At 40.7% G+C, this 19,721-nt stretch overlaps 1 protein-coding gene across 4 annotated transcripts in view; it reads right to left on the reverse strand.

Annotated features, from left to right (window-relative positions):
- LOC140477509 (sodium/potassium-transporting ATPase subunit beta-1-interacting protein 3-like) overlaps positions 1–19,721 on the reverse strand; it is a 451,646-nt gene that overhangs the window by 428,166 nt on the left and 3,759 nt on the right. For 3 of the 4 annotated variants that reach the window (XM_072571555.1, XM_072571551.1, XM_072571552.1), the window contains exon 2: positions 19,280–19,348. The exons of the other annotated variant lie outside the window; for it this stretch is intronic. In XM_072571555.1, coding sequence (XP_072427656.1) covers positions 19,280–19,348 — 69 coding nt within the window. The remainder of the gene's footprint in view (positions 1–19,279; positions 19,349–19,721) is intronic. 4 annotated transcript variants of the gene reach the window in all.

The following is a 19,721-nucleotide window of genomic DNA, read 5'->3' on the forward strand; positions in this document are numbered from 1 at the left end:
AATGGTTGACAGAATGTTCTGAAGAAGGGTCACTGGACCCAAAACATTGACTTTGCTTTCTCTGTACAGATGTCACCAGACCTGCTGAATTTATCCAACCAATTTCTGTTTTTTTTTGCCTGAAAGGGTTTGGAATACAGAGGAAGGAAGTTAGATTCAATTTGAAATGCAGGTTAAGGGAGAGAACCTCAGGAAAGTTAGGTTAGCCTTGGAAGGAACAGAATCACCAAAATTATATAAATTTTGTTCACATTCTCTTGAGTTTACAAATGGGGATTTTTAAATACTGACAGGATTTGATAGGGTAGACATAGAGAATCTATTTCCTTTAGTCAAACACTCCTGAATAACAAAACACAATCTTCAAATTAGAGCTCTATTATTTTGGATTTGAATCACAATTTTTTTTTCACAGAAACACTGGTAACATCTGTTTCTCAAAAAAATACTGAATGCTGGTTCAATTGAAAGTTTTAATTAGATTTTTGATATGCAATATTTTCAAGATATATAAGGCATCAAAAATAAATAATTGGAAGTGTAGATCATCCTTGATCTAATTGAGTGGAGGAACAGGCTCAAGGCAATAAATTCCTTGTCCTGTGTAAAATTGGCAGCATTCATTATAAATATAAGCGCCAATATTGTTGTTTCTTCACATAAATCAGGTAGGAGCTCATAATACTGCCATTGACAACAGAAAGTCGAAAAGTGTGCCCAGTTCGACATTGACAGACGTATCTTGGTGAGCATATTGAACTAGTGTCTACACAAGTTAAATTTAAACAAACATCTGAATAAACTTGTTTGAGGAAATGGCATTGAGAGACAAATAAATGACACATACAGCATTTAGATGAAGAGAATAAAAGACTATAAATAGTGCAATCTTGGTGAAAAGCAAATCTGAAAGAAGACTGCACTTGAATGAAGGCAAAACTGAGATAACTTGCATTTTAGCAATTAGAATGTTTGGATAACAAGAACATTTTAGCACATTTGACTTATGATGCATAAATATAGAAAAATTGAGAGAAATGACACATTCAGATAAACAAAATGCAGTTGAATAAAAATATTTCAGAATAAATTAGGCTTTTGGGCAAACAAATTTATTATTTTTATGATATTTTAATACATTTTTATAATTCCAAATTAATGTTAACATGGATTGAAAAGTACAATGACACTACAACCTGACACTAGTACAACTCTGGTTGTATCTGCTCATAAGGAAACCTTTAAATCAGCTTCAGTTTCTCACAATGTGCTTCAAGGTGTCAAAAGGGAAACAGGAGTTGCGCTCCTAAGAACCAGAATTTGAAACTGACTACTCAGTAAGGACTGAAATGTGGAACACTGCAGCAAGTAATAAATCACATAACCTTTAGCTTGCCTGCTCATTAATGTATGCCTGCAGACATAAGTAACATTTTTATTCCTAATTATATTCTTTCAGTACCATGGTGAAATCTGTGTAACTATTACAGAGCAATAATTCCAACACATTGAATACTGTGTGTAATGTCTGCACAGGACTGAAAAATGCTTTGTCCAAGGAGGTCATATCACGGGTTAAGTACCTGAAACATGTTAAAACATGCATGGTTCAGATGCTGTTCCATTTTTAATTTAGTGGATTCAATTCCAATCGTAGGTGACTGCCTACATTCTCCCAATGTCTATGTGAGTTTCTTCTGATAGCCCAAAGATGTGTAGGCTAGGTGGATTAGCCATGGGAAATGGAGGTGGGTGGGTCTGGGTGGGATGCTCTTTGGACAGCGGTGTTGACTCAATGGGCTGAATGGCCCACTTCTACAACTGTAGGGATTCTATGAACATGCTATATCTGTGTTGTTAAGATATATGTAAGTGGCATTTAATTCCAAGCAATATTTTAGAGCACAAAAAACATGGTTCAAGGTCTGTCTAAACAAGCAGACAGCTAGGATTCAGCACTTAATGTGAATAGGGGCTCCCACTCTCAAAAGGTATCAGCTGATCTAAAGCAGCTCCAGGCAATCCCAATAGTGTCAGAACTCTGTAATGAGTGATGTCAGGACTTCATGGAGATCACCATTACTCGTGCCCAGACCCAGGTAAGTACCAGGTTTTTTAATGAGAAGAGATTTAATATCGTTGGGAGGGCAGCAAAGTGGGGGAGGTTTTTGAGACATAGGTGAGCAGGAACAAAGGGGGCTCATGTCTTATTGGGGAATGGGTTTTTTTGATACATACAGGGAATTTCCTGAATGAAGTTCCACCCCACCCTTCCTGCCTCCTCAAAAATAAAATCCATTTCAGTAAAACCCAATGAAGCCCCTGTCACAGTCCAACCCTTAGAGCAGTGGAGACAGAATTAGGGTCTGAAGTGGACAATAGCGGACCATGTTAGGTCCAAAATAGGCTTAAGGGTGAGTGAGTTAGTGGGCCTCTCGTATTGCAGAGACCAGGTTGGGGCCAGTTGGTAGGACACCCAACATTTAATGCACTTTGCTCCAGAAACACACCCAGTGAGGCTGTACATTCCAGCTGCATTTTGATCTTAGGAAGCTTCCCAAGAAACAAGATATCATGGCGGCTATCTGGGTTGATACTATTTCCTCATATTTTGGACTTGTTGGGCCGAAGGGCCTGTTTCCACACTGTAAGTAATCTAATCTAATCTAATATGAATGCATTTATCTGAACCACCGGAACTTGCTGCTGATTAGAATGAATTACATCTAGTTAAATGTATTTGGAGCATTAATCTAACAATCTGTTACAGAATGCAGCAAAATATTCATAGTCACCTACTTTTCCAACCATTGTTAGTTTGTTGATGATGTTATAAAGAATGTACCTTCTGTATTTATTTTTGTCTTAGACATAGATAGCACATATTCATTGCTGAAAGTTCATTGGGTTTTATAAATTATTACCTAAAAAAACTTCTCAAATGAGATTTATGTTTAATGTATAAATCTTTCAAACCAAATAATCTTTTATCTATCTCTGGAGTTGAAATCTATCACTGGGTAACGTGCTGTTTGGGTTCAGCTGAAGGGTCAGAAGAGCTAAGCATCAGATGCTAACACAACTGTGCATCTCACAAATAACACACAATATCAAAGTTCTTCAGGCAAACCTTTGAGATTGAAAATGGCTTGTTTTCACTCCAGTTCAAAGGGTTTTGAGTTGTCAAATTAAGTCCAATGTGCTATCTACAGGCCCTTACACATGAAGGGCAGGTGCTTTTTGAAGAGTTGGGGAGAAGGGCTATTTAAATATTTGTGAGCTTCTTCCAATGTTTCAACTTCACCTCTAAACATTCCCAACAAAGTCTTTCCTGGTACCTTCCTTAATGAACATTTTCCAATTTGCACAGTCACAAGTTAGGGACTCCCATGAGACCTATTTACCTTGGCAGAATGGTGGCTCAGTGATTAGCACAAGCACCAGGGATCTGGGTTCAATCTCCCCCTCGGGCGACTGCCTGTGTGGAGTTTGCATGTTCTCCCTGTGTCTGCCTGGGTTTCCTCTGGGTGCTCTGGTTTCCTCCCATAATCCAAAGATGTGCAGGTTAGGGTGGATTGACCATGCTAAATTGCCCCATAATGTCCAGGGATGTGAAGTTTACGTGGATTGGCTAGTGTGCAGGGATGTGTAGGTTAGTTGCCTAACCATGGAAATACGGTCATAGGGTAGGGGTGGTGGATCTGAATGGGATGCTCTTCAGGGGGTCGGTGAGGACTTGATGGGTTGAATATCCTGCAAGGATTCTATGAGTCAACAGGAATGTTTGACCTATTCCAGAATGCTTTGAGAACTAACTGAGTTTTAACAACCCAGTCCTGAAAACATTAATAATTCAGTCTTATTTCTGTTTTTCGTTTCCTCACTGGTCTGCCCTGTTTGACTTTCACAGGATCAGAGGTTTAGAAAGACTTGATTCTGAGCAGGATTATTAGAGTGTGATGGTCCAAGTTGGTTCTTGGAGTTGTTTATTTTTTCTCTCAGTATTTTGAGAGATATCTCCACTGGAATATGATCTGTGTCAGAATAGATATCGAAGGCAAAATCTCCTGGAAGAATTTCTACATATCATCAAAGACAGGAATAAAGCAGAAACTCTGTCCAGTAATATATGTTATTGAATATATAATATATATATATATATATATATATATATACCCACATGGAAATATTAGTAGATTGTTATAGTGAGATCATAATATTAATTAATCTAATGGCACAAATGCTCTTTTAGAAATATCTTTTTGATGTGTATGAATGTGGGAAAGCAACTGCAGCAGGAACTGACCTTTTTTTTGTTATGAATTTGGCTAGCTAACTCCCAGACACCGTTGCCTCCAGTGAATTGTACGTTTTCATGTCACTAAGGTAGTTTATTTTTCATAACATTCATCATTCTCTGTATATTTTTTTTTAACACTGGGAGATCTCTCAGGGCAAATAGATCTTTACACCTATACATCAACAAACCGAGCATGGCAGCCCCACAACATGTTCTCCAATGGACCCTGTCTCCTACTTTACACTTCAGCAAGTTCACTGCTCTTTAGGTTCTTTCTCAGTAAAAGACAGGTGCTATTCCACAGGGACAATTGATGGAGAAGAAAATAAAAGGGACCACGATTCTTTTAGGTCAAGTTCACTAAAACAAGTATGATGTATTGCACAGTCCTGTGCCTGAAATAAAGGGCTGCACTATTCTAAACTCTGGGAACAACATCCAGGCTGTGGCTTGCATCTGTAATGGTGGACCTGTACAATCCAATAATTAAATTAACAAACAGCCAAATTCCCACCAGGCCAAAGGTTTTGGAAAGCACTTTCATCCTTAGCTCCCGATGGTCTTACGTTGAAAGATTGGAGCGACTGGGCTTGTATACCCTTAGAAGGCTGAGAGGGGATCTGATTGAGACGTATAAGATTATTAAAGGATTGGACACTCTGGAGGCAGGAAGCATGTTTCCGCTGATGGGTGAGTCCCGAACCAGAGGACACAGTTTAAAAATAAGGGGTAGGCCATTTAGACTAGAGTTGAGGAGAAACTTCTTCACCCAGAGAGTGGTGGCTGTGTGGAATGCTCTGCCCCAGAAGGCTGTGGAGGCCAAGTCTCTGGGTACTTTCAAGAAAGAGTTGGATAGAGTTCTTAAGGATAGTGGAATCAAGGGTTATGGGGATAAGGCAGGAACAGGATACTGATTGTGGATGATCAGCCATGATCATAATGAATGGTGGTGCTGGCTTGAAGGGCAGAATGGCCTACTCCTGCACCTATTGTCTATTGTCTATGGGTTTCTAAAGAAAATTGATTTTTTTTGAGGACCTTTGAATCTTAACAAAAGTTTTGACAGAATTTGCACTGACTTAGTTGAGGCTCAATAAAGGTAAAATGATTGAAATTATGGGAGAAACACAAGGAATGGGTCAGAAAGCTGCCACCCAGGTAAATAGTGCGGTGAAGAAGGCATATGGCGTACTGACTTTTATTGGTAGAGAAATTGAGTTCCGGAGTCCTGAGATAATGTTATGGTTGTATAAGACTCTGGTGCGTCCGCATCTGGAGTATTGTGTGCAGTTTTGGTCGCCATACTATAGGAAGGATGTGGAGGCACTGGAATGGGTGCAGAGGAGGTTTACCAGGATGTTGCCTGGTATGGTAGGAAGATCGTATGAGGAAAGGCTGAGGCACTTGGGGCTGTTTTCATTGGAGAAAAGAAGGTTTAGGGGTGACTTGATAGAGGTGTACAAGATGATGAGGGGTTTAGATAGGGTTGACCATGAGAACCTTTTTCCACGTATGGAGTCAGCTATTACGAGGGGACATAGCTTTAAATTAAGGGGTGGTAGGTATAGGAGAGATGTTAGGGGTAGATTCTTTACTCAGTGAGTCGTGAGTTCATGGAATGCCCTGCCAGTAGCAGTGGTGGACTCTCCCTCTTTATGGGCATTTAAACGGGCATTGGATAGGCATATGGAGGATAGTGGGCTAGTGTAGGTTAGGTAGGCTTGGATCGGCGCAACATCGAGGGCCAAAGGGCCTGTACTGCGCGGTATTCTTCTAGATATGCCACCTTAATTTGAAGAGGACAGAATAAAGGTACTGGCTTACCCCAATATCCAACAATCCCTCTGTACAATAACACAAGTCAATCAGAGATGAGGAGAAAATACTCCTGTCATGAGTCTTGAACCTGTGGAATTCTGCTGGGACATTGAGTAAATTTAAGGTGCAAATAGGCAGGTTTTCAATTAGTAATTAGATTAGATTCCCAACAGTATGGAAACAGGCCCTTCGGCCCAACAAGTCCACATCAACCCTCCGAAGAGTAATCTACCCTGACCCTATATTTATGCCCGCCCAATGCACTGAACACTATGGACAATTTAGCATGACCAATTCACCTGATGTGCACATTTTGGGAGGAAACCGGTGCACCCAGTGGAAACCCATGCAGACACATGGAGAATGTGCAAACTCCACACATCAGTTGCCCAAGGCTGGAATCGAACCTGGCTCCCTGGTGCTGTGAGGCAGCAGTGCTAACCACTGAGCCACCGTGCCACCCAAAATGGGTTGAAGGATTATGGAGAGCGGGAAGGAAAGTGGAGTTGAGACAAAAAACAGAGGTTGCTGGAAAAGCTCAGCAGGTCTGGCAGCACCTATGAAGAGAAACGTGGAGGTGAGGCTGAGATGAGATCAGCCGTAACGGTATTGAACAGCAACGCAGGCTCAAGGGGTGGAAGGGCTTACTCCTGCTCCTGGTTCTTACACCTTTCTCATGTTCTTAGAAATGATCCCAGATTACCATTTCAAAGTTTTCAATTAAATAGTTCCAGCCTGACTTATCCTCCTGTCAGAATCAAGGCTGCACAGTCAGAGGTAACAACAACAGCAACTTGCAATCATATAGCACCTTTAAGATACAATAGTCTTCCAAGAAATTTGGAATATGGAGCAAACAGAGGTTTGTTCAAAGAATGGTCCTATGAGAGGAGAGTGGGATTGAGAGGCACTCGTCAGGGAAAGGGCAAAGGGATTGAAGGCACACATGCCAGAGATGAGGTAAAATGGTACGCACACAAAAGGCCAAAATTAGAGGAATGAAAGGTTCAAGTGGAAGGTTCTGATGGGGTTTTTTTTTAGAGAAGTAAAGCAGTGAGGACATGAACATAAACACTGTGGCTACAACAGTGAGCAGGGGCTAGGAATTCTGAGGCAAGCATTGGAATTTCCTACTTCTACTCCTAGTTTTTTTGTTATTCTTAAATTCTTATATATGATCCCAGATTAGAATTTAAAAGATTATAATTAAATTGTTCCTGCCTGGTGACATAAATCAGGAATGTGATGAAATGCCTTCCACTTGCTTGAATGAATATGATCTGAAGAACACTCAGGTGCTCACTACCATCCAGGACAAAACAGCCAAACTGACCAGATTCTTTACCACCAAGACTCAAAATAACTGACTTCACCCACGGGTGTCCCCAAAACACCTGATTAAAACACCAAAACAAACAATGGGAGATAAATTGCTGCTGTAGGTAGATGGACAGAATCTGCGGTGAACTGCTCCTGCAGGACAGACTGGTTCTCACTGACATTCAATGCTGATTGGCTTGTATTGAGTTGGTCACTGTAAATGACAGGGAGAAGCAGCTTGTGATTGGAGGACCAGTGAGAAAATGGTAGGGTCAACTAAGCCAGACCACCAAGACCAGAGGGAATGGACCTGTCTGGATGAGTGGGAGCATTTAACATGGTGGTTTAGTGGTTAGCACTGCCTCACAGTGCCAGGGACCCAGTTTTGATCCCGCCTCGGGTGACTGTCTGCATGGAGTTTGCACATTCTTCCTGTGTCTGTGTCTGTGTGGGTTTCCTCCAGGTGCTCTGGTTTCCTCCCATCGCTCATAGATGGGTTGGCTAGGTGGATTGGCCATAGGAAATGCAGGGTTACAGGGATAGTTGGGGGGGGGGGGGGGTGGTCTCAGCTGGATGCTCTTTGGAGGGTCAGTATTGGCCGAATGGCCTGCTTCCACATGGTGGAGATTCTATAATTCTATGTTATGTCATCCATAATTGTTATTGTCATTTACTTTTGCCTGTTTTTTGGCCTTTTCCCCAGAAGGCGTTGAGTCTTGTTTGGCTGTGGCTCAACAAGTGTCAGGAGCTCTCCAGTCCCTTCCTTGAAATGGCTGTTCTTTTGACATGAAGGGGGACACAGACTGTCAGTAAACTCAACCATGGGATGAGGGCATCTTGGTAAAATCCAGTCCAGACTTTATTCTACGTCCACACATATGCACCATAAGCCAGGAGTCACCTGTAAGTAATGCCTGTAATGCTCGCTAACGTTATTCCTGAAAATTAGAATCGAAACAAAGATTAACTCAATCAATACAAATTAGAAAAGTGAATCTGGGAGTTTCCTGATCTATACAGCTCAGTACTACACAAAGCAGTATATGTGCCAAATGTATCGAAGGTAGTGCAAATACATTATTATCCAAACAACAATGGAACAACAATGAGAGACTTAGGTCTGTTCTCATTGGCAAGAAGAAGGCTAAGAGGGGACTTGATAGAGACATACAAGATGATCAGAGGATTAGATAAGGTAGACAGTGAAAGTCTTTTTCCTAGGATGATGACGACAGCGTATACGAGGGGGCATAACTACAAATTGAGGGGTGATAGATTTAAGACAGATGTCAGAGGCAGGTGCTTTATGCAGAGAGTGGTAAGGGGGTGGAATGCCCTACCTGCCAATGTAGTCAAATCAGCCACATTAGGGAGATTTAAAGAATCCTTGGATAAGCACATGGATGATGATGGGAGAGTGTAGGGGGACGAGCTGAGAATAGTTCACAGGTTGGCGCAACATCGAGGGCTGAAGGGCCTGTTCTGCGCTGTATTGTTCTATGTTCTGTATTCTAAGGAACAATTTAAGGTTAATATCCCTGCTGTAGTTTACATGGTGCACCTTATTTATAAAGGGAGGGTCCTGTTTTCCACAATTTCTTGGGCTTAATTAATCATCAAATCAAACACGTCCTCATTGTGCATTAAATATCTGGCATGTTTTATTTTTGAATTTTGTTAAGCTTTAGTTTTGTAAATGAAGGAAATAATGCAATTTACCGGAATGAAGGGATTAAAATTTACAAACATTTAATGAGGAAGGAGTAAAACTAAACTCACACTTTTACAAATACTGTTCTCCAAGTATGATGTGAACAGAAAGCATCTTTCCTTTGAATGGTTATCTTTAATAGTGTTTGTCCATCTTTTACACTGAGACTCTGGGACACTGAGCACAAAGAGTCCTGGCTTAGTCAGCTGCATTCAGATTTCTCTGATCTGCATCAGAGTTCTTGTGCTGTAAGTAGGTTTATCATACAATGACAAAGAAGATAAGGTTGGCTTTCCAAATGCCATTAATAAAAATGCAAAAAGGGAATAATGTTTTCCATAAATGAAATGTATTTTGTATAACGTTATTGATGCTGCTTTACTAACGATACGTGTGTGCTGTTCATATGATAATAATACAATCTGAGCCTCCTGTCACACACACACTTTAAGCTTAGACTTGATCCGCTATGTGAAAGAAAGACTCTTCCCTTGAGAAAACCCCCATCTGGACAATATGAATCATGACGCTTTCAATCTAAAGGGTGCTAGCTTAGCAGACTCCCTTGTTTAATTCTTTCTTCATATTAGCTGCCTTTGATTGTGCTTGTCTTTTGAGGAATTGAATAATCCCAGAGGCAATTTCTCAGCCTCCAAAAGGCAAAGGCTAAAAGAGGGCACCACTTACAGTCCAAATGTTCGTCATTTAGAAATAATCACTTTCTATCACTATTGTTGGCATACAAATGTATTAGCTGCTTGGGAGAGGAGATAACCTTTGTTTATATCTTGTCCATCATTACCATATGCCATGGCCTCAGCATATGACTAAAGTTAAGTCATGAACTAAACTGAACTAAGGACAGCCTTTGTTTGGAAACACTGTGCAAGTCTTTACTTTTGATTGTAGTTCTTTTCTTTAAACTGTTCGATGCTATATTCTATGCTATCATATCATATAGTCATCAAACATTTTACAAGGAAATAAGATACATTTTCAACTCAGATTATTTGATATTGTAACTATAAACTTTCAGTAAATGGAATAAATTCCAATATTATCATCAAACTATGTCAACACAGAACATAGAACAAAGCCCATCTAACCCACACTATTCCATTCTCATCCATATGTCTATCCAATGACCATTTAAATGTCCGTAAAGTTAGCGAGTCTACTTCTGTTGCAGACAGTGCATCTAAGTCCCTACTACTCTGAGTAAAGAACCTACCTCTGACATCTGTCCTATATCTATCACCCCTCAATGTAAAGCTATGTCCCCTCAGGCTCTCACTGTCCACCCTATCTAACCCTCTGATTATCTTATATGTCTCAATTAAGTCACCTCTCACCCTTCTTTCAAACAAAAACAGCCTCAAGTCCCTCAGCCTTTCCTCATAAAAACTTTTTTTCATTGGGCCATCTAAGTACTTAATAGAAAAGAGTAATAATGAACTTTAGGATGATCAAATTGCAAGGACATCTATCAAGTGGACAACTCATTCCAAAAGTCTCCCAAAAATAGATATATCAAATAACAACCCAACATTCAGCTCATAAACCATCTAATGTAGTTGGTCTATTTTTGTAACTAAGCAGTAAACATTATTAAATGGTCATTGTCAGTGTTGTTTCTGCCAGCTTTTGCTTCATGATGAAACTCATTGTGGTTGATACTTAATGATCTAAAGCAGCACTGACTGGTTATCGGGGTGTCACGTTCTCCTCCTAAACCATAACACCATCTCCAAATATCAACCCACTGTTTCCAGAACAGTCTCTAACCTAAACTCCTCCAGTGGCTTGTGCTTCATAGCTTCACCACCCGTTACAGTTCACTTTGATTTCTTCAGTGTAACCATTGAACCTTTGTACACCTCCAGCTTCTCCAGGACAGTCTGAGGGCTTCCTGCTGGTTCACTGGATGGAGGCCAAGCAAGTTCCTTCAAGCACCTGACTGAATGTGTCTGATCAAACAATTTCGCTCCTCCTTTAATCAAAATCACTTTCTTCAAATAAAAGGTGATGATGTGGATATCAAATGCATCCTAAGTCTATTTTCTTCATGGAAATATTTAACAATGTTTATTCCAGTCCTACTTGACAGCTCTCACACTACTCTCTTTCTGGTGCCATTGATGCCTGTTTCATTGCCATATTGTGCTCTCACTCTGAAAGGAAACATTTTGCTTCCCATTTCCAACTTTCTTTCAGTTTCACATGGCTCTTCTCCAGCTCTTCCCTTCTCTTCCTTGACTGCTCTCTCCATTTATGGTGATAGAAGATGGATAATATTTACTCTAAGCCCAATAACCCCTAGAGCTACATCAACTACATGTCCTCAAATCCTGCACCATCCTCTGTCACCCTCCCCACCTTATCCCTTTCCCATTGCACCTCCTGAATTTTATCAACTGTTCCTTCCAGAAGGAGTAGTAGTTCATGAGACAGAGTCATCGAGATGTACATCCTGGAAACAGACACTTCAGTCCAATTTATCCATGCCGACCAGATATCCTAAATTAATCTAGTCCCATTTGCCAGCACTTGGCCCATATCCCTCTAAACCCTTCCTAATTATATATACCCATCTAGCTGCATTTTAAATGCTGTAATTGTCCGCCACTTCCTTTGGCAGCTCATTCCACATACGCACCACCCTCTGTGTGAAAAAGTTGCCCCTCAGCTCCCTTTTAAATTTTTCCCATCACACCTTAAACCTTTGCCCTCTAGTTTTGGACTCCCCTACTCTGGGGAAAAGACCTTGTTTGTTAACCCTATCCATGACCCTCATGATTTTATAAACCTCTATAAGGTCGTCCCTCAGATTCCGATGCTCCAGGGAAAACAGCCTGTCAGCCTCTCCCTATAGCTCAAATCCTCCAACCCTGGCAACATCCTTGTAAATGTTTTCTGGTTCAGAGAGTCATAAAGATGGGATGGAAAATTTTTGGAACTGTTAAAATATTCAAAGCTTTTGAAGTTACTGCAAAATAACTTCTGTAAATGGCAGGGCCATAACAATCCTGAAGAACTGACTGATGGAGCAAGACAATTTGTTTTCAGCTTGGCACATTTTAGTGGATTGATATGCAAATTAGCAAATTGCAAGTGTGGAATTAAAACATACAGACTGGGATGGTGTTAGTCAACCCTTATCTCAGTCCAGAACACAGACTGTTAAGAAGAAATTTGAATATATACATAAAATACTTTTCACAACCTTCAGGACATTCCGAGGCACCTGACAGACAATTAAGTACTTTACTCAAAACTAGCCATTGTGGACACTGTAGAGAAACATAGCAACTAACTCACTCACAGCAAGATCCCACACACAAGATGGTGATAAAATTCTAGCAGCCATGGAGTTGTGAACAGGTCCCATTCTGGAGTCTGTTCTTAAGTCACTTTGTACGCACTTTGGAAGATAATGCAGAACAATCTAAAGCATATGAAGTTTGTAAGTACAGGAAATGTTCATATATTGGGTTTTTAAAGTTAAAATCCTGTTTGGGATTGTGCTTGTAAGTCAGATGTTTGTAAATTGGGGACCCCCATGACCTGCCTTTTTTAAAGATGTTAACTCAGGGTTGAATTTTGGTCAGAAAGCCAGCAGACAGTTTTTGTTATCTTCTTTGGAATGGTGCACAATACACAGTCATAGAGTCATCAAGTCATACAGCACAGAAACAGACCCTTCCGTTCAATTAGTCTACACTGACCATGTTCCCAAACTAAACTAGTCCCTTTTGTCTGCATTTGGCCCATAACTCTCTAAACCTTTCTTACTCATGTACTTATCCAAATGTCCTTTAAATGCTGTAACTGTACTCGCATCCAACAGTTCCTCTGGCAGCTCATTCCACACACGGACCACTCTGTGGGCAAAAAGGTTGACCCTCCTGTCCTTTTAAAATTTTTATCCTCTTACCTTAAAAACATGCCCCCTGGTTTTGACTCCCCCACCTTAGGGAAAAGACACCTATTATTCATTTTATCCACACTCCTCATGATTTTATAAACTTCTACAAGGTCACCCCTCAACCCCTTATGCTCCAGCGAAAAAAGTCCCAACCCTTCTTTACAACTCAAACCCTCTATTCCAAGCAACATCCTTCAGAGATGGTAACATAATGTTGGAAATAATCTAGTGCTCTGAAGAAAGGGAGGCGGTCTGTTCTTGACAATTATCCAGTTACTCATATTGGAAAATACCAGTATTGAACTGGGTGAGGAGAGGATTTAGTTTGGTTATGATGATTCCTGGTCAATTTGCAGGCTGTACCTATGTCTAGGTCCACACATAAATGAGTAACAATTTAAACAAAGAACTGGACAAGAGTCAACGCGTGTGGAACACTACCATGTCAGACATTCAGAAGAGAAAGGGAAAGGAATAGAGAACATAATGTAAAAATATTGTATCTAGAGTGATATCTAGATACAATTTTTTTGGGTGGCACGGTGGCTCAATGGTTAGCACTAATGCCTCACAGCACCAGGGACCCAGGTTCGATTCCCGCCTTGGGTTACGATCTGTCTGGAGTTTGTACATTCTCCTTGTGTCTCCATGGGTTTCCTCTGGATGCTCCAGTTTCCTTCCACAATCCAAAGATGTGCAGGTCAGGTGAATTGGTCATGCTACATTGCCCATAGTGTTAGATGCATTAGTCAGGGGTAAATATAGGGTATGGAATGGGTCTGGGTGGGTTACTCTTCGGAGGGTCGGTGTGGACTTGTTGGGCTGAAGGGCCTATTTCCATACTGTAGGGAATCTAATCTAGTTATCAAGATCGTGATAGATACTGTATATTTACTTTCTATCACCTAGCACTGACTCTAATATAAAAACTCTCACTCATTCTCTATAATAAAACATTAATTCTCAACAGACAACATTTATTCCCAAAGGCAAATTATTCAAGTATTACAGAGCATGTTCGAATCAACATTGGACAAAGTCAACATGGATTTCTGAAGATGAAATCACATCTGAGAAATCTGACAGAGCTTTTGCAGGATGTTACTAGAAGCGTTTCCAAGTAGAAACCAGCAGATGTGGTGTATTTGGATCTTCAGAATGTCCCACACAGGAAATTCATTAACAAAATGAAAGCACATGAGGTTGGAGGGAACAGACTAGCATGGCTTGTGAATTGGTTAACAGGCAGAGAGCAGACAGAAGGAATTACTGAGCCATTCTCAGGTTGGGCAGACTGTGACTACGAGGATAAGGATAAATGTTTAGCCCCAGCTGTTCACAATCTATTTCAATGATTTGGATGTCAGGACCTCGATGGTAATATTTCCAAATTTGCAGGTGATATAAAACGAGGTGGGAATGTATGTAGTAAGAGAGCACAAAGAGGCTTCTTCGAGGTAATGTTGACAAGGCTGAGTGAATGACTAAAAACATGGCAGATGGGTACGTGTGAGGTTATCCACTTTGGTTGGCAGAACACAGATGCAGATTATTTCCTAAACAGTGAGAGTTTGGAAAGTGCCTATATCAAAAGGGACACAATTTATTTCATTTATAAATTATTGAAAATTAGCGTGCAGGGGCAGCAAGCAGTTCAGTAGACAAATGGAATGTTAGCCTTCATCACAAGAGGCGCTGAGTACAGGGGCAAAGGTGCTGGCTCCAATTGTATAGGACACTAGTGAGACTGCACCTGTAATAGTGCACACAGCTCTGGAACAGATAGAGAATTGGCTGACTGACAGAAGACAGAGAGTGGGGATAAAGGGGTCTTTTTCAGGACGGCAGCACATAACTAGTGGAATTCAGCAGGGGTCAGTGTTGGGACCACAATTATTCACGTTGTACATTAAGAATCTGCATGAAGAAACCAAGGCCATTGTTGCTAAGTTTGTAAATGACACAAAGGTATGTGGAGGGACAGGCAGTGTTGAGGAAGCGGGTCGGCTGCAAAAGGACTTGGATAGGCTGGGAGAGTGGGCAAAGAAATGCCAGATGGAATACAATGTGGGAAAGGATGAGGTTATGCACTTTGTAGGAAGAATAGAGGTATAGAGTATTTTCTAAATGGGGAAAGACTTTGGAAATCTGAAGTACAAAGGGTCTTGGGAGGCCTAGTTGAGGATTCTCTTAAGACTTAAATGCATGTTGCATTGGCAGTTGGGAAGACAGATGCAATGTTAACATTAACGTTTCAGGTCTGGAGACCCTTCCTCAGAACTCTGGGTCAGTGGACTCAAAACGTTAACTCTGATTTCCCATCACAGATGCTGCCAGACTTGCTGAGCTTTCCCAGCACTTTCTGTTTTTGGTTCTGATTTACAGCATCCACAGTTCTTTCAGATTTTTTTTAATGCAATATTAGCATTCATTTCAAAAGCACTAGAATAGAAGAGCAGAGATGTACTGCTGAGACAGTATAAGGCTCTAGTCAAAAGAGGGCACACCCTCCTCATTCCTGAAGAAGGGCTTATGCCCGAAACGTCGATTCTCCTGCGCCTTGGCTGCTGCCTGACCTGCTGCGCTTTTCCAGCAACACATTTTTAAGGCTCTAGTCAGACCACATTTGGAATATTATGAGCAGTTTGAGTCCCCTATCTACGAAAGGATGTGCTGGCATTGGAGGGTATCCAGAGGAGGTTCACAAGAATGATCCCAGGTATGAAGGGTTTGTTATATGAGGAGAGAGTGAGGACTCTGGGTCTGTACTCAGCGGACTTCAGTAAGGTGAGAGGGAATCTGATTGAAACTTACAGAATACCGAGAGGCCTTGTTAGAGTGGATGTGGAGAAGATGTTTCCACTAGTAAGAGACACAAGGACCGAAGGGCACGGCCTCAGAGTGAAGGGCCAACCCTTTAGAATTGAGATGAGGAGGAATTTCTTCAACCAGAGGGTGGGTAACACATTATGTAGAAGGCTATGGAGGTCAAGTCATTGAGTGTATTTAGGACAGAGAGAGATAGGTTCTTGATTAATGAGGGGAATCAAGGGTTGTGGGGAAAAGCAGGAGAAACATCAGCCATGATCGAATAGCAGAGCAGACACAAGGGGCTGAATGGCCTACTCCCACTTCTATCTTCCCAATAATAGCCGTGTTATAAAAACTACATGTCAAGTGACTGTCATTGCACCATGACCACAAAATAATATTCTATCATTATCATAATCCTAAATTAATAATTTTATTTTCTGTGTGCAACACCACAGACTGATTGGTGAGCTGACTGGAATGATTTGTATTAATTTTTAAATAATGGCAGGAAAATTGAAAACAAAATACCTTTAATCTCAACGATAATCTGTACGAATACCTACACTTTGATTTGCCATATTCAAAACACTATTGCAAATTCTTATTACAGTTCGGGGCTAAAAAGCAAAATCTCCACAATTCATTACAAACCTATTATGAAACTGTCATTAATATTCTCACACTAATCTCTTCACTTTCTCCACAAGAAATGACACAGAGATAAAAAAATTTCATATCGTATTCAATGTATTTCAAAGGAAATGCTTTCACGTTTTGAGCTGTTGTAAAGCCAGAAATTGCTTACATCGAAGACTAGATAGATTTTTATGTCACTTCCAGTTCACATCTCATCAGGTTAATCAATCAATCAAATGAATGACCAGAATCCACAAACGAATCAGTTCTATAAAACTCTATTCACACAATGATCTAACAGGAATAATGAATACAGGATGCACTATTTTAGGATCTGAAATGTGCAGCCTTATTGAAGGATGACCTCTTGTCATTCAGTTTAACTTGCATTTCCTCAGTCCCCAAATACGCTGAATGCATCAATCCATTAATATGTTAATAGGCTTTAATAGCTGAAAAGAGTTATTCTTAGATTGAGAACATGCTACCTTTCACTCTCTCAGTACCTCAATGCTTGACCAGTGCCTTTATTTCTGATACAGGAAGCAATTAATATATAATTGCTTATTTTTCATAGAGTCATAGAGTCATAGAGATGTACAGCATGGAAACAGACCCTTCAGTCCAACCCGTCCATGCCAACCAGATATCCCAACACAATCTAGTCCCACCTGCCAGCACCCGGCCCATATCCCTCCAAACCCTTCCTATTCATATACCCATCCAAATGCCTCTTAAATGTTGCAATTGTACCAGCCTCCACCACTTCCTCTGGCAGCTCATTCCATACACGTACCACTCTCTGCGTGAAAAAGTTGTCCCTTAGGTCTCTTTTATACCTTTCCCCTCTCACCCTAAACCTATGCCCTCTAGTTCTGGACTCCCCGACCCCAGGGAAAAGACTTTGTCTACTTATCCTATCCATGTCCCTCATAATTTTGTAACCCTCTAAAAGGTCACCCCTCAGCCTCCGACGCTCCAGGGAAAACAGCCCCAGCCTGTTCAACCTCTCCCTGTAGCTCAGATCCTCCAACCCTGGCAACATTCTTGTAAATCTTTTCTGAACCCTTTCAAGTTTCACAACATCTTTCCGACAGGAAGGAGACTAGAATTGCACACAATATTCCAACAGTGGCATAACCAATGTCCTATATAGCCGCAACATGACCTCCCAACTCCTGTACTCAATACGTTGACCAATAAAGGAAAGCATACCAGACACCTTCTTCACTATCCTATCTACCCTCACATATCTCCTATTCAAGGAGCTATGAACCTGCACTCCAAGGTCTCTTTGTTCAGCAACACTCCCTAGGACCTTACCATTAAGCACATAAGTCCTGCTAAGATTTGCTTTCCTAAAATGTAGCACCTCGCATTTATTTAAATTTAACTCCATCTGCCACTTCTCAGCCCATTGGCCCATCTGGTCAAGATCCTGTTGTAATCTGAGGTGACCCTCTTCGCTGTCCACTACACCTCCAATTTTGGTGTCATCTGCAAACTTACTAACTGTACATCTTATGCTCGCATCCAAATCATTTATATAAATGACAAAAAGTAGAGGACCCAGCACCAATCCTTGTGGCACTCCACTGGTCACAGGCCTCCAGTCTGAAAAACAACCCTCCACCACCACCCTCGGTCTTCCATCTTTGAGCTTTTTTAAAATATATATATTTCATGTATATTAACTTGCAACGTTGTAATAAAAGTAGTTATTGGGAAAAAATCCAGAGTTGAGGCTAAAAGCCATATGATTGGATACCATTTTGGTCACTATGTTCTGGACCTCATCAAGTTTTTAATGTTTCCAGAATATGTCAGACTCAAAACTATTGCATTATGTTCTAAATATACAACAGTACATCAGGATTTTGATTACAGGTCATCTATCCATTCCAGAAAATGGAAGTGGAAAATTACATAAAAGCTACTTTAAATTTTGCATTAAGACCAACACTTTCTTGTTTATCTGTTCCATGTAAGTCTGATCAAATTCATTTCATAATCAATTTATCACAGTGTAGTTTAATCCAAATCAATATCTAGCAATATACAATCCAAACTCCAATCTACTCAGTTTGTTTGTATTAGCAGTCACGTTAACCTGAATCAGACCTCCTTATCTCATGGTATTTAACCCTGCTGACTGATTGTAAACTCCACCCACTTAAAACTATCACATCTATATTAAAGCTAAGCTCACCATAGTCTTACCAGACCATAGGGCTGCTCTCTCCTTACAGAGGGTTAAGAGAGATCACGGGTAGTGGTTTACCCCGGGGGGTCACGACTCCTCAGCTGAGGAGCGAGTTTGAGAAGGCAAGACATTCATGGTAACCTCAGCTGGTGTAGGAAATGTACCCAAGCTGTTAGCATCACTCTGCATCACTCACCAGCCTGTTATATCCCTGGATCATCTCCCAGCCCTTCTGAAAAGTCACCCACCTGGATATTTATCTCTCCAAAGATCTATTCAGTATTTCCAGCACTTACTGTTTTTAGCTCAGATTTCCAGCATCTTTGGTATTTTTTTCTCCAGAAAATCCACAAACTAATTTCATTCCTTACAACTGGCTCACAAAAAGAAACAACCTCACTTTTCTCTCCAAGTCCAAGGAGTGAGACCTACAGCACTGGAACCAGGCAGAGGAGGATAGATTCTTGATAAGCAAAGAAGGGAAAGATTATCAGGAAGGCAGGAATGTGGTTTTGAGTTCACAATCAGATCAGCCATTATCTTATTAAATACCTGAGCAGATTTGAGAGCAGAATGGCCCACTACAGTTCCTTGTTCATATTCACCCTGCAGGTCATATTCCTAGTACAACAGTAAATTAATGTTTTTAACAACTCTTGCAAAGACACTTTTCCAATTATGGAATTAGCACTCGCAACAAAAGAAAACAATCAAAGTGCTGAAATAATACTCAGATTTAAAATTCATTAATTTATTTCTGAATAGATGGTAAAGCCTATTAAATGATTGACATGTGAGAACCAAAATAAAATGTTTTACTAGCAATATAATTCAACCAGTTGTGAGCCCGCACGGAAACCGACCCTTCAGTCCAACCCATCCATGCCGACAGATATCCCAACCCAATCTAGTCCCACCTGCCAGCACCCAACCCATATCCCTCCAAACCCTTCCTATTCATATACCCATCCAAATGCCTTTTAAAAGTTGTAAT

The sequence above is a fragment of the Chiloscyllium punctatum genome, chromosome 5 (assembly GCF_047496795.1).
Source record: "Chiloscyllium punctatum isolate Juve2018m chromosome 5, sChiPun1.3, whole genome shotgun sequence".
Lineage (NCBI taxonomy): Eukaryota > Metazoa > Chordata > Chondrichthyes > Orectolobiformes > Hemiscylliidae > Chiloscyllium > Chiloscyllium punctatum.